Genomic DNA, 15,227 nt, shown 5'->3' with positions numbered 1-15,227 from the left:
ACTCAAAAAATCATGGCCCATGCTAATATTAGTGTTTTCTTCTGGAGGTTTATTGTATCAGGTCTTATGTTTAAGCCTTTAATCCATTTTTAATTAATTTTGGTGAGTGTTGGAAGATACAGATCCAATTTCATTTTTTCTGCACATAGTTATCCAGTTTTCCTGACACCATTTGTTGACCAGATTATCTTTTCCCATTGAGTGTTCTTGGCTTCCTTGTCAAATATTAGTTGACTGCATATGCAGAGATTTATTTCTGGGCACTCTATTCCATTGGTCTAAATGTCAGTACCATACTGTTTTAATTACTGCAGCTTCATAGTATAGTTTGAAAGCAGGAAATATGATGCCTTAAGCTTTGTTCTTCTTTCTCATGATTGCGTTGGCTACTTGGAGTCTTGATGGTTCCATACAAATTTTAGGATTGTTTTATCTATTTCTGTAAAAAATGTCTTTGGGATATTGCTAGGGATTGCCTTGACTCTCTAGATGACTTTAGGTAGTATGGACATTTTAACAGTTATCAGTATATTAATTCTTCAAATCAGTGAACATGGGATATCTTCCCATTTGTTTGTGTCTTCTTCAGTTTCTTTCATCAAGGTTTTGTAGTTTTCATAACACAGGCATACCTCAGATATTATGGGTTTGGTTCCAGACCACCACAGTAAAATGAATATAACAATAAAGGGAATATCACAATGAAATGATTTTTTTTTTAGTTTTCCAGGGCACATAAAATTTATGTTTACACTGTATTGTAGTCTGTTAAGCACACAGTATCATTATGTCTTTAAAAAAACAGTGTATATACTTCAATTTTAAAATACTTTATTACTAAAAAATGCTAACCATTATGTGAGCTTTCAGTGAGTCATAATCATTAATCACATATCACCATAACAAATATAGCAATAATGAAAAAGTTGGAAATATTGCAGGAATTACCAAAATGTGACACAGAGACACAAAGTGAGCAAATGCTATTGAAAAGAAATTACACCCATAGACTTGCTCAGCACAGGGTTGCCACACACCCTTCAATTTGTAAAAACAAAATAAAACAAAACACAGTATCTGTGAAGTACAATAAGGTGGAGCACAGTAAAATGAGGTACACCTGTACATCTGTACATCGTTCACCTCCTTGGTTAAATTTATTCCCAAGTATTTTTTTATGCCTACTATGAACAGGATAGTTTTACTTATTTCTTTTTCAGATGTTTCATTGTTCGTTTATACCAACATAACTGATTTCTATATGTTGATTTTATATCCGGCAAATACACTGAACTTGTTTATTAATTCCAACAGTTTTTTGGTTGAGTCTTTATTTAGGATTTTCTCTATATAAAATCAAATCATCTGCAAATATGACAATTTTACTTCTTCCTTTCTGATTCAGATGCCTTTTATTTCTTTGTCTTGCCTAATTGGTCTAACTAGGCCATCCATTATTACTCTGATTAAGTGTGGTGAGAGTGGGCGCCCTCATCTTGTTCCTGATCCTGGAGGAAAAGCTTTCATTTTTGTTGTTGTTGTTGAGTATGGTGTGAGCTATGGATTTTTCATATGTGGCCTTTATTATATAGAATTGTGTCCAATCTGTACCCAGTCTGTTGAGGGTTTTTATCATGAAAATGTGTTGTATTTTGTCAAATGCTTTTCTACATTGAGATGATCATTTGATTTTTATCTTTCATTCTGTTAAATGTGTATCACATTTATTGATTTGCATTTTTGAACCATCCTTCCCTCCCAAGAAGAAATCCTACTTGGTCATGGCGTATAGAACTTTCAATGTCTGTTGAATTCAGTTTGCTAATATTTTTTGAGAATTTTTGCATCCATTCATCGAGGGTATTGGTCTGGAATTTTTTTGTTTGTCCTTGTCTGGCTTTGGGTTATGCTGGCTTCATAAAATGAATTTTGACGTGTTCTGTCCCTTCAATTTTTTAGAAGAGTTTGAGAAAGATGGCATTAATTCTTCTTTAAATGTTTGGTAGAATTCATTAATGAAACCAGCTTATCCTGGGGTTTTCTATGTTGGGAGGTTTTTGGTTAGTGATTCAATCTCCTTATTCACTGGTCTATTCAGATTTTCTATTTCTTCCTGATTCAGTCTTGGTAGGTTGTATGTTTCTGAGAATTTATCCATTTCTTCTAGGTTATCCAATGTGTTGGCATATAATTGTTCATACTAGTCTCTTATGATCTGTGTATTTCTGTAGTATCATTTGCAATGTCTCCTCTTTCATTTCTGACTTTGAATATTGTCTTCTTTCATGGTTTGTATAGCTAAAGGTTTGCCGATTTGTTTTATCTTTTTGAAACCAGCTCTTAGTTTCACTGTTTTTTTCCTTTTTTGTTTTTCTGGTCTCTGTTTTATTTATTTCTGCTCTGATTTTTACTTCTTCCCTTCTGCTAATTTTGGACTTGGGTTTTTTCTTCTGTTTCTAGTTCCTTGAGGTGTAAAGTTAGGTTGTTTATTTGAGATGTGTCTATTTTCTTAACATAGGCATTTATAACTATAAAGTCCCTCTTAGAACTGCTTTTGCAGCATAGCATAAGTTTTGATATGTTGTGTCGCCATTTTCATTTGTTTCAATATCTTTTTTGGTTTCCCTTTTGATTTCTTTTTTGACCCCTTCGTTGTTCAGGGTTATGTTGTTTAATTTCACACATTTGTAGATTTTCCAGCTTCCGTTTTGCTGATTTCTAGTTTCATACAATTATGGTATGAAAATGTTATGGTCTGAAAATATACTTGGTATTATTTCAGTCTTCGTAAATTTGCCGTTAAGACTTGTTCTGTGTACTGTCATATGGTCTGCCTTGAAGAATGTTTTGTGTGCACTTGAGAAGAACATGTATTTGCTGCTGTAGGATGGAATGATCTGTAAATGTCTGTTAGGTCTATTTGATCTAATGTATGGTTCAAGTCCAACATTTCCTTACTGATGTTCTGTCTGAATGATCTATCCATTGGTGAAAGTGGGGTATTGAAGTCCCCTGCTATTATTGTATTGTCAATTTCTCCTTTCAGATCTGCCAGTATTTGTTAATATATTTAGGTGCTCTGATGTTGGGTACATAAATATTTAAAATTGTTATATCCTCTTGATGCATTGACCCCTTATTATTATATTATGACCTTCTTTGTCTCTTGTTAACCATTCTTGGCTTTTAAAGTCTGTTTCATCTGATACAAGCATAGCCATCCCCCCTCTCTTTTGGTTTCCACTTGCACTGAATGTCTTTTTCCATCCCTTCACTTTGAGCCAATGTGTGTCCTTAAAGCTGAAGTTTGCTTTCTGTAGCAGTACAGAGTTGAGTCTCATTTCTTTATCTAGTCCCTGTGTGCCTTTTGATTAGTGTATTCGATTCATTTACATTTAGAGTTATTCTTGATACGTAAGGACCTACAATGTAGTCTTCTTAATGGCTTTCTGGTTGTTCTGAGTTTCCACTGATTCTTTTTCCCTCTTTTTCTGCCTGCCTTTATAGACTTGTGATTTTTTTCCCCAGTCTATTTCCCCCTTATTTAACTTACGTGAATCTGGTTTTGTTTCTTGGTACCATGAAGCTTACATAAAACATCTTATAAAGCTGCTCATTTTAAGCTGATGGCAGCTTCAGTTGTGTAAAAGCTTCACCTTTTTCACTTCCACTTTTATATGCTTGGTGTCATTATTGACCTCTTTTTATATTGTGTGTTCATTAACACATTACAGTAACTATATTTTTAATACTCTTCTTCTTTAGCCTTTCTAACACAATTAAGTGGTTAACACACCATCCTCTTACAGAATTAGGATTTTCTATGTCTGACTTGTATTTACCTTTACCCAGTGTGTTCTATACTTTCATATGTTTTTGTATCACTATTAACATCTTTTCATTTCAGCTAGAAGAACTCCTTTCAACATTTCTTACAAAGCAAGTCTAGTGTTGATAAACTCCCTCAGAATTCACCAGTGAATTGTTAGTCCAAGAAAGTCATTATTTCTCCTTTGCATCTGAAGAATAACTTTGTTAGATAAGAGTATTCTTGGCTAGCAGTTTTTTCTTTCAATACTTCGAGTATGTCATCCCACTCTGTCCTGGCCTATAGGGTTTCTGCTGAGAAATCACTGATAGCCTCATGGAGTTCCTTTATAGATTACAATCTGTTTTTTCCCTGGGTGCTTTTAGGATTCTCTCTTTGTCTTTGATTTTTGACAGTTTCATTATACCATGTGTTGGAAAAGGTCTTTTGCATTAAGATAATAGGGTGATCTATTAGCTTCATGAACATAGATGTCCAAGCCTCTCCCTAAGTTTGGGAAGTTCTCAACTATTATTTCTTTAAATAAACTTTCTGCCCCCTTCTCCCTCTCTTCTCTGGAACTCCAATTGTTGTATTTGTTCTTTGATGGACTCCCATAGATTCAGTAGGCTTTCTTCACTCCTTTTAATTCTTTTTGCTTTGTTCTGTTCTAACTGAATAACTCAAAATTTCTAGATCACTTATTCTGTCTTCTCTTTGCTTTACTCTGCCATACATGCTCTCTATTGCATTTTTTTCATTTCAATCATTGAAACTTAAGCTCCAGAATTTTGGTGTGGTTCTTCTTTATTATTTCTTCTCTTTGTTAAATATCTCATTTTGTTTGTGTATTGTTTCCTTATTTCTTTGAATTGTCCTTCTGAGTTTTTTTGGACATCGCTGAGTTTGTTCAAAAGAACTACTTTGAGGGGTGCCTGGATGGCTCAGTTGGTTAAGTGTCTGCCTCCTGCTCAGATCATGATCCCAGGGTTCTGGGATTGAGCCCCACACCAGGCTGTCTGCTGGGTGGGGAGCCTGCTTCTCCCTCTGCCTGCTGCTCCCCCTGCTTGTGCTCTCTCTCTCTCTCAGATAAATAAATAAAATCTTAAAGGATTCAAAGTTGTTCCTTTTTTTTTTTTAGCAGCTAGATTGCAGAAATCTGTGCTTTTGGTTGTTGGAGAATTACTATTCTTTTGGTGATCATGTTTTTTTGATTTTTCATGTTTCTTGTAGTTTTGCATTTCTACTTTTGTGTTTTAAGTAGCAGGCCCCTTCCTAAATCTTTACTGGTTGTCTTCAGATGGGGTATATTATTTGTTGGTGCTATTATATTTGGATTTTCTCCACGTTATAGATTTTCCAGAAGGTGGTGCTCAAGTTTGTGGTTTCTCCCTTGCCCACACATACTGCTGTTTTCCTGATAACAGTCCATTTACTGGATTTGCTCTCACCACTGCACTTGGGAGTGAGCATGAGGAGCCAACTGCAGAGTGAGAAGAGATGTGGGTTCAGCACTCAGGGCATTGGGGTGCCTATAGACCCAGTGGGGGTATCCTCGGGCGAAGTATTCCCAGAGGTTCATGGGCAGACTTTCTGCTGAAGTCCTGAGCACAGTCACCAGCAACTGTGTATCTTTAATGCCCCTTGATATTCTTATCTATCTCTTTCCTGCTCTTTTCCCTTCCCCAGTTTTGGGGGTCCTGCCTCAGTACTCTGGGTGCTGCTGAAAAGGAACAGGTTTCTCCTGCCATGCCCTGCACAACTGGGGTAGTCAGGTACTCACTCACTGCTCTCCTTTTCCCTTGTTGTAAAGGTCTCTACTGCTAGATAATTCATTCCCATGGATTGTTGCTTTGGTGGAATAGGGGAAAGGGGAATGGCACTGGGAAAATGCCTCTTACAGTTTCCACTGTGACCAAACTTTTTTTTGGGGGGGGGAGGGAGCTTCAGTGGCATAGTGGAATGTGTCCCCAGCAAGGCTAGACTTTTACGTCTGTCTTGTATGGGCATCTGCCTAGGTCAGCACTCTCTGGGTTTGTTCCTCACCATGGCAAGAGTGGCTGGGGCAAGTGCACTGATTCTGCAGCCCATACTGAAGTCTGCCCACCTACTACCAGATGCACAGGTGGTCGAGACAACTCCCATGTCCCCTGGCATATGGTACTGAATCCCACAATTCCCACAACAGCACTTCTGTTTGTGGATGGATTTCTAATCCGTAGCTTAAAAAGGGGGACAAAAAGGAGGAACGTCTTATGCTGACAGTCTTATGCTGCCATCACTCCCCCAGTTTTAAATAGGAGAGTCAGGACAGGCTTCATTTAGAAGGTGACATTTGAACAGACTTGAAGGAGGTGAGAGAGAGTACTGAATGGAAGGAAGTGGGATATATGGAAGAAGAACATTCCAGACAGAGGGTCCAGGCAGCACAAAGGCTCCGATGTGAAAGCATGCCTGTGTGCAAAGACGACAGTGTGGCTAGACCAGAGGGACCAGGGTGAGAGAAGTGAAGGGGGATAGGAGGGGACAAACTGTGAAGGCCCTTACAAGCTATGATGCGGACTTTGGCTTTTATCCTGATTGAAATTGGAAGCCTTCATGGATTTGATCTGAGAAATGAAATGATAGCTTATGTTTTATAAGGATCACTGTTTATCAAAAAGAGACTGCAGGAGAGCAAGGAGAGAATCAGGGACACCAGTTATGTGAGCTATTGCAGTACCCCATAGTAAGAAGACAGTTACTCTGACAAGAGTGAGGAAGTGAAGAAAGCTGTTGGATTTGGGATATATTTTGAAGACATAGCCAACAGGATTTCCTGATGTGAGACCAAGAGAAAGAGAAGAGTCAAGAGTGACTCTATAGTTTTTGTCCCAAACTACTAAAGGACAGAGTTGCCATCAACTGGGATGAAGAAGGCTGAGGGTAGAGCAGATTTTGGGAGCATAATCAGTAGTTCAGTTTTTGACGTGTTAGATTTGAGATGTCTCTTAGACATCCAGGTACAAGTGCCAAGTGACAGTTGGTGTCTGAGGTTAGATTATAAGAGAAAAGACCAGATATGAAATGGAAGTTTAAGAGTCCTTGGTGAAGTCGTGGACCTGGATGAGCTTACCGAGGGAGCCGGCAAGGAACTAAGCAGTGGTACAAAGGTGAAATACTTAGCCGCAGATAATGTTAAGTTAAAACTAACAACCTTGTTTGTTCTTCATTACTTTTTATAATGTTTTCTAATTTTTTATCCTGCCAAATTCATCTAATTTAGAAAGTGTACAGGAAAGGGGACAAAAGGATAAATAGTAGCAAATTTGATGAATTCTTATGGGAAGATTATGTTCCTGAGCCTGCTGTTCTGTTCTGTTACATCCTTAAGTGTCACTTGGAATTAGATTTTCCCTGTTATTAGAGGAGGGAGGGGGAGGGAGGAGGGAGGGGAAGAGGGGAAGGCTGAGGAGAAGGAGGGAAATACTTGTTCTATCCCAGCATCTTCTTAAAGTACTAAAATAATAGTGGAGTCAAGTCTTGATAGAGACTGAGAACTATCAAAGAGAACTTGTACTCTCATTTCTAGACTCTTCCCTGCCCCTCCTCAGATATAAATGACATCATGAAGCAAAGCCTCGTCTTCCACAGGAATTAAGCAGTGAGATTGGTCATGTTTATGGTTTCTTTAATAATTAGGATCTCAGAGATCATCTAATAAAACTGGCTCATTTTGAATTTAGGAGAAATTGAAACTTACAGAGGTTAAATGACTTGCCAAAAATCACAGTTTCTTAGTAACAGAACTAGAAACTCGGGTCTCCAGTGCATCACCTACTTAACTCAAGACCAGATATCCAGTTCTGGTAGTAGCAGAAGGTTATATTAAGAATTAAATGTTCCATGATCATTTTCCTTCCTCTTTGAATTTAGATGGACTTTTGAAAGATATTATTTAAATATATATGTTAAGTTCTCATAAATATTTTAAAGGAAACCAGTTTTTCTCTGGCTAGATAAATTTCCCTGTAGAGAACTCAGGCCTTATGAATATCTTCATTGACATTAGAACTGCTGTCAAACAGGAATACCGTACTCATTGATTCTAAAACAGTTTTCAACATTTTTATGTCTCTGAACTTGGAACACATCTTATGGTGAAGGGCATGGTACTGTCACCATTAGCTTGCATTGAAGTTGCGTTTTCCCCAGAGTGACAGCACCAGTGATCTTAGCACTACCAACTAAAGATTACATTTACTGCTTGAGGTTTCTGAGGGACCACCAATATGTAATCAGATTATAAACCTGCATGAGTCCTGAGTTATAGTTGAAATTCTAAGAGTAAATTAGTTTTCCTCCCTCAATGCAGTGCCCAGAATGAGTCATACAAATTTCTTCACTGCCCCTTCCTGTGAGGTTTCTGTTATCCTCACTCCTTGCTTTAAAATATGGAAGTTTCTGATTAGCTCTGCATTTTTTAGTGTGGTTTTTTCCCCCTTTTTTTTCTTGGTGTGTTATAAAATTAAGTGTCTGTATTACAAGCACAGGCATCTTAGATGGGAAAAATGACATTCTTTTCTCAGATAGTCTTAAGGCTCCTCTCTGTACCCCTAGGTGTCAGCAATGAGTCCTTTAACTGTCAGAGAAGTAATGAAGGTGGTAAGTAGGTGGCCAGCAATATGACCCCTTACAGTTAAATTCACAACAGTGGGAAGTGTGGGCAGACTGCATGTGCTCAGTGAAAATATCCATATTGTTTAGCGATTTTTGTTGTCTTAAAGTAGATTTGAGTTTACTCTTGCCTACCAATAGTTAAACCTAAACATTCAATTAGTTGTCCTTGCTCCAGGAAACTGAAGACCCTTATAAAAACTGAGACCCTTATAAAAAAAGGTCCAGGCTAAAATACAGTCTTGAGTGAATGTGCAAATATATACATATATGTATGTATATTTATTATGGTATACTTTCAGTAAAATTCACCCATTTTAATGTATAGTTCTGAGTTTTGACCAATTCATAGTCATGTAATTGATAACTCAGTCAACTCAAGCCTCTGAGTGTACCCTGTTCCAGAGGTTATATAAATGGAACCATGCAGTAATAGCTTTTTGAGTCTGACTTCTTTCATTTAGCATAATGCATTTCATGTTATCCATGTAGTTGGATGTATCTGTTCTTTGTACGACTTTATTGCTCAGTCATACTTCATTGGATGACAGTATTACAGTCTGTTTATCTATTCACCAGTTAAAGACATTTACATTCCTCCCAGTTTAGAGTTATTATAAATAAAACCACTATAAATGTTCACATATAGATTTTTGTGTGGACATAAATTTTCTTTTCCTCATTTCCCTTATATAAATACTTAGGAGTGGAATTGCTTGGTCTTACACTAAGGATATACTTAATGGTTTCTCATAGTGACTGTGCCTTTTGCATTCCCACCAGGAATGAATGTATGCTCCAGTTGTTCAGCATCTTTGTTAGTACTCAGTATTGTGAGGATGGGTTTTGTTTGCTTGTTTTTAATTTTAGTCACTCAAATAGTTATAGTGTTCATTTTTATTTTAATTTATATTCATCACTGACTAACGATGGTGAACATCTTTTCAGTTGCTTATTTGCCGTCCATATATTTTCTTCAGTGAAATGTCTGCTCAATTCTTTCACCTGTTTTTTAATTGGGTTGTTTGTTTTCTTAACTGAGTTCTTTAGAGTTCTTTATATATTCTCGATATTAGTCCTTATCACATATGTGATTTGCACATTTTTTCTCCCTGTCTGCAGCATGTCTTTTCATTCTCTTTACAGAATGTTTCCAAGGACAAGTTTTTAATTTCCATGAAGTCCATTTTATCAAGGTTTTTTTTATGGGTCATACTTTTTGAACTTCTAGGTAAGAACTCTTTGCCCAAACCAAGGTCACAAAATTTTTCTCCAATTTTTCTTCCAGCAGTTTAATAGTTTTAGATTTTACATTTAGGTCTGTGATCCATTTTGAGTTAATGTTTGTTTATGGTATGAGCTCTGACTCAAGCTGGTTTTGTATTGCATATGAATATACAGTTCCTACACCATTGGTTGAAAAGATTACCCTTTCTCATTGAAATCCCTCTGCATTTTTGTCAAAAATCCGTTGACCTTGTAAGTGTGGGTCTGTTTCTTGGACTCTCCATTATGTTCTAATATGTGTCTAATAGACTCTAAAGTGTCTACCCTTTCACCAATATCACACTTTCTTGTTTACTGTAGCTTTTTTTTTTTTAAGATTTTATTTATTTATTTGACAGAGAGATAGAGAGCACAAGTAGGCAGAGTGGCAGGCAGAGGGAGATGGAGAAGCAGGCTCTCTGCTGAGCAGGGAGCCAGACATGGGGCTCAATCCCAGGACCCCAGGATCATGACCTGAGCCGAAGGCAGCCGCTTAACCGACTGAGCCACCCAGGCACCCCTACTGTAGCTTTTAAATAATTCTTAGATATTGTGAGCCCTCCAGTTTTCTCCTTTTTCAAAATTGTTTTGCTTTTTTTTTTTTTAAGATTTTTTCTAAAAGACTTTATTTATTTATTTATTTATTTATTTATTTATTTATTTATTTATTTGAGAAAAAGAGAGCATGAACGGCGGGGTGAGTGGGCAGAGGGAGAGGGAGAAGCAGGCTCCACACAGGGCTCAATCCCAGGACCTGGAGATCATGACCTGAGCCAAAGGCAGACACTTAACCAACCGAGTTACCCAGGTGCCCCTGTTTTGCTCTTTTTATTCCCTTTTCTTGCCATCTAAATTTTGGGATCAGCTTGTCAATTTCTTTTGTTTTAAATCTTGCTGAGATTTTTTTATTATGTTATTTTGAAGTACTCTTAAATGTATAAAAAAGTAAGTATAGATAGTCCCCTTGTATCCCTCACCCCAGTTTTTCCTAGTGCTAACATCTTATATAATCATAGTACAATTATCATAACAAGGAAATTAACATTGGTACAGTATTACTAAAAAACTTATATGAGGGGCGCCTGGGTGGCTCAGTGGTGAAGCGTCTGCCTTCGACTCGGGTCATGAGCCCAGGGTCCTCAGATGGAGCCCCGCATCTGACTCCTTGCTCAGCAGGGAGCCTGCTTCTCCCACTCTCTCTGCCCCTCCCCCCATTCTTCAGGCTCTCTCTCTCGCTCCATTGCTCTCTCACCTCTCTCTCAAATAAATAAATAAAATCTTAAAAAAAAACTTACATGAATTTCATCAGTTTTCTTATCAGCAGTGTACTTTTTTTGCTGTAGGATATTATCTCACGTTGCATACAACCTTTTCTCCTTATACTGAAATTTTTATTGCAGTTGCATTGGATATGTAAATCAGTTTGGGAAGAATTAACATCTTAACAATATTGAGTCTTCTGATCCATGAACACAGTATGTCTCCCATTTTTTTTTAAAGGCTTCTTTTGATTTCTTTTAACAATATTTTGTAGTTTTCATCTTACAGAATTTTCACATTAATAGATTTACACCTCAACGTTTTTGTGTGTGTGATTGTGAATGATGCTTTTTTAAAAATTAGAATTCTAGTGTTCGTGGCTAGTATATGGAAATACAAAAATGATCGTTATACATTGACCTTGATACCTGTGATTTGTTTAAACTCTTTTATTCTGGGAGGATTTTTGAAGATATTTTTGGAGTTCTTCATGTAGACAGCTATGTTGTTTGTTAATAAAGACAGATTGTTCTTACTTTCTAATGTGTATGCCTCTTGTTTCTTTTTCTTGCCTCATTGCGCTGACCAATACTTCCAATATAATGTTGATCAGCTGTCATGAGAGGACATCCTTGCCTTGTTCCACATTTCAGCAGGAAAACATTCAGTCATTCACCATGAAATATGGTAGTTCTAAGGGTTTTTAGATGCTGTTTATCAGGTTAAGGAATTTCTCTTCTGACCAGTTTACTGAGATTTCTAATCATGAGTGGATATTGAATTTTGTCAACTCGTTTTATGTACCTTTTGAAATGACCATCTGACTTTTCTTCTTTAGTAAGTTGATAATATCAATTACATTGATTTGACTTTTACATGTTGAACTAGAGTTGCATTGTCAAGATAAAAACCACTTAGTCGTATGGTGTATTACTACTTTTTATATATTGACTGGATTTAATTTGCCAATATTGTATGTTGATTGTATGTCTACATTCATGAGGCATATTGACTTGTAGTTTTCTTTTCTCATCAAGTCTTTGGCCTTGGTATCAGGGTGATGCTGAACCAATAAAACAAGGTGGGGAATGTTCTTTCCTTTTCTGTATGTTGTAAAGTACGTAAGATAGATATTAATTCCTTCTTCAATAGATGGTAGAGAATTCTACCATTCTGCCAATGAAACCATCTGGGCTTGGGCTTTTCTTTGTGGGAAGGTCTTAAACTACAAATTAAACTTCTTTAATGGGTGTAGGTCTGTCCTGATCATCTATTTCATTTTGAATGAGCTTTGGCAGATTATGTTTTTCAAAGAATGTGTCCATTTCTTGTAGTTATTAAATTTATGGTCATAGTTGTTTGTAATATTCTTTAATCATCCTTTTATGTGTAAAAGGTATAAATTAATGTCCACATTTCAGTTTCTTATATTTTTGTCTTCTTCCTTTTTAATCTTAATTTATTTTGTCTAGGGTTTTATGGATCTTTTTGAGCATTATCTTTGGTTTTATTGACCTTTTGCTATTTTCTGTTTTCTGTTTTATTCCTTTCTGCTTTTGTCTATTATTTTCTTCCTTTTGTATATTTTGGGTTTAATCTACTCTTTTGTTTTAGTTTCTCAAGGTAGAAACATAGATTATTGATTTGAAGCATTTCTTCTCAAAATTAGCATGTAATACTGTACATTTCCCTCCAAATGTTGCTTTAGCTGCAGCCAACAAATTTTGATATGTTGTTTTTTAATTTTCAGTTGATTCAGAATATTTTAATTTCCCTGTGACTGCTTTTTTCATCAGTGGGTTATTTAGAAGTGTGTTAATTTCAAGCTACTTAGAGATTTAGCAAGTATCTTCCTGTTACTGACTTTGGTTCAAGTGTTACCTCCATGTAGTGTCTGCAGCTTCTAGTGGTTGTATACTCTCCTTTTAGCCTGCTATCAGCTTTTAGCAGAGTATAAAAATTTTAGCTGAATGCATTTTACCCTCTTATATGGTAGCCTCATCTTCCTGTTCTCTGCCATGGGTGAGCCAATACATTCCATCTCTTTGGAGGTGCTTGTCTTTCCTTAAATTTTGGGCTACCTGTTACACAAATTCTGTGATAGGTTCAAGAAAAGTTATGATTTCGTAGATCATTCTTTTGGTTGTTGATAAGCTAAGCTACGATCTGGGGAGCGTTTTAGAGTTCGAGCCATAGAGGCAGAAAGAGAGAGGTTGATGACTCTGCATTGTAGAGCTTCATTGCAGACAGAACTGCAGTCAAAGTCCCTTGAAGTCCATGGAGTAGTGTAATTGTTTTGTTGTAATAAAGTTTTATTTCACTAACTACAGTGACATCCTCAATCTGCACATAATAACGGGAGTGAGTTTCTGCACATAACTGCCACCCCTGCCTTCTTTCCTGATTTAAGTTGTGGGCCCATACAGTGCCTTGTGTGAATGGGTGACAGAGGTCAAGGGGTTGAAGCCTGGGGTTATTTCTTCTTTGGAATAGTACAAGTTGCTGCTTAATAGTAGAGTAGTACATCTATATAAGAAGCTCAGCTTTGGCTAAACTCCTGCCTGATAATGTGGTGAGGGAGCAGCCTATAATTAGGCACTTCATTCCAGCCTAGTGATTGTTGAATGAACGGAATCTAAGGAAACCATCTGCTGTACAGCGTTTTAGGCTGGTAATTGACAAAGCTATATGACTATAGACATCAATATGAAGACATCTTTTTTATTATTTTCCATAGCAGAATATTTGAGCTAATTTAAAGCTTAAACCATCATGAGGGAGAAGCTAGTTCATGGAAATGATTCTAAGATGATTGTTTTAGAGAACTTCAACTATTTAATTGTGGTCAGCATAATCAGATTTTTTAGTTATTAATTTAACTTTATTTATTGCTGTTCTTTTTCAGAAAATACTTCCAGGAGGAAATACATCATTTGATGTAGTTTTTCTTGCAAGAGTAGTGGGAAATGTAGAAAATACTTTATTTATTAACACATCCAATCATGGGGTATTTACTTACCAGGTAAGAACCAGGATGAAAACTTTCATTTATTTTATAAAATATAGTCCTCATCTCTGATGTATCATATGACAGCCTATCAAGAAGTCTCTTTAAAAACTCGGGGATAATAAGAAATGTAAGAGTTTGGACTTAGAGCATTTTTATTTACTGCTGTGTCTGTGACTATCCCTGTGCAAATCAAACTGAACAATCTTTTAAAGCTACAGCTAAAGCATTAATGTAAGATTGGTTAGCAAAATAATAGTAAAAAATATTTTATACTGACTTAATTTTTTTAAAATTTTACTTTGCACATTTATGAAGCATACTTGATAATAGTTTCAAGATTAAAACATACATGCCTGCTTTTCTTTAGTAAATGTTTAAAATTTGTTCTTTTTATGTGTAATTATTGTTTAGGTTATTAAAGTGTGTTAATGTTTTATGAATCAAAATTTTTGTATATCAAGGTTATCAAGATTATTAAGAAGAATTGCTTATATGGCACTATACTACATACCTTACATGCATTTCTGCCTGTGTTATAGATACCGTTAGCCTTTTTTTTTTTTTTTTAGATAAGGAAGGTGAAGTTTAGAAAGGTTAAATAATTGGTTCAAATTAATGCTGCTAGTAGGTTATTGAGCAGGGATTCAAACCCATGTCTTTGTACCTACAAAGACCATCCTATTAACCACTGTGTTATACTGTGCTTGGAACACATTGGTTTACCTCCTTACTTACTAGCTAATGTCTTACTTGACAGATTTTATGATTTTGTTTTCAACATTCTTCTACAGGACCCAGAGCATACCATGTATCTTGAAAATTGGTGTCAGAGTAAACTGATTAGTCAGGCACTTGGGTTTATGTATGGTAAATAAGTCTTTAGTGGTTGTTTAGTAGGCAGCCTGCACAGATGAGTAACTTTCAAGTATTGTATAGATGACACTCATTTAACAAGCACCTGTTGAGTAAGTGAAGACCATCGTAAGAATATTAAGACCTTTGCTCCACAGAGGCACCCCCAGTTGCCTGGGTGGTTGTGACCAAGCTGGACTACTTGCGGGTAGTCCATTCTCAAGGAGAGCCTCAGTGACCAGCTATCTTTCTTCACCTCTCCACATCTAGTCTCTCACAAAGTCCGCCTCCTAAATATATCTTGAGTCTGTCTACCTCTCTCCTCTTCACTGCCACTGCTCTCTTCTAAGCCACTATTGCCTCTTGCTGGATGAC

The 15,227-nt window shown here is 36.5% G+C and overlaps 1 protein-coding gene across 3 annotated transcripts in view; it reads left to right on the top strand.

Moving 5' to 3' along the window:
* TMEM131 (transmembrane protein 131) overlaps positions 1–15,227 on the top strand; it is a 240,722-nt gene that overhangs the window by 141,885 nt on the left and 83,610 nt on the right. For 2 of the 3 annotated variants that reach the window (XM_035001727.1, XM_035001728.1), the window contains one exon: positions 13,896–14,012. In XM_035001727.1, coding sequence (XP_034857618.1) covers positions 13,896–14,012 — 117 coding nt within the window. Of the gene's footprint in view, positions 1–11,136; positions 11,206–13,895; positions 14,013–15,227 lie in introns of those variants that run through there. The other variant, XM_035001729.1, reaches the window with a different exon arrangement.

The sequence above is a fragment of the Mirounga leonina genome, unplaced genomic scaffold, assembly GCF_011800145.1.
Source record: "Mirounga leonina isolate KUSES-001 unplaced genomic scaffold, KU_Mleo_1.0 Mir_125, whole genome shotgun sequence".
In the NCBI taxonomy this organism is placed as follows: Eukaryota; Metazoa; Chordata; class Mammalia; order Carnivora; family Phocidae; genus Mirounga; species Mirounga leonina.
Note: the sequence above shows the minus strand (reverse complement) of the source record. Positions and strands in the feature narration are given on the sequence as shown.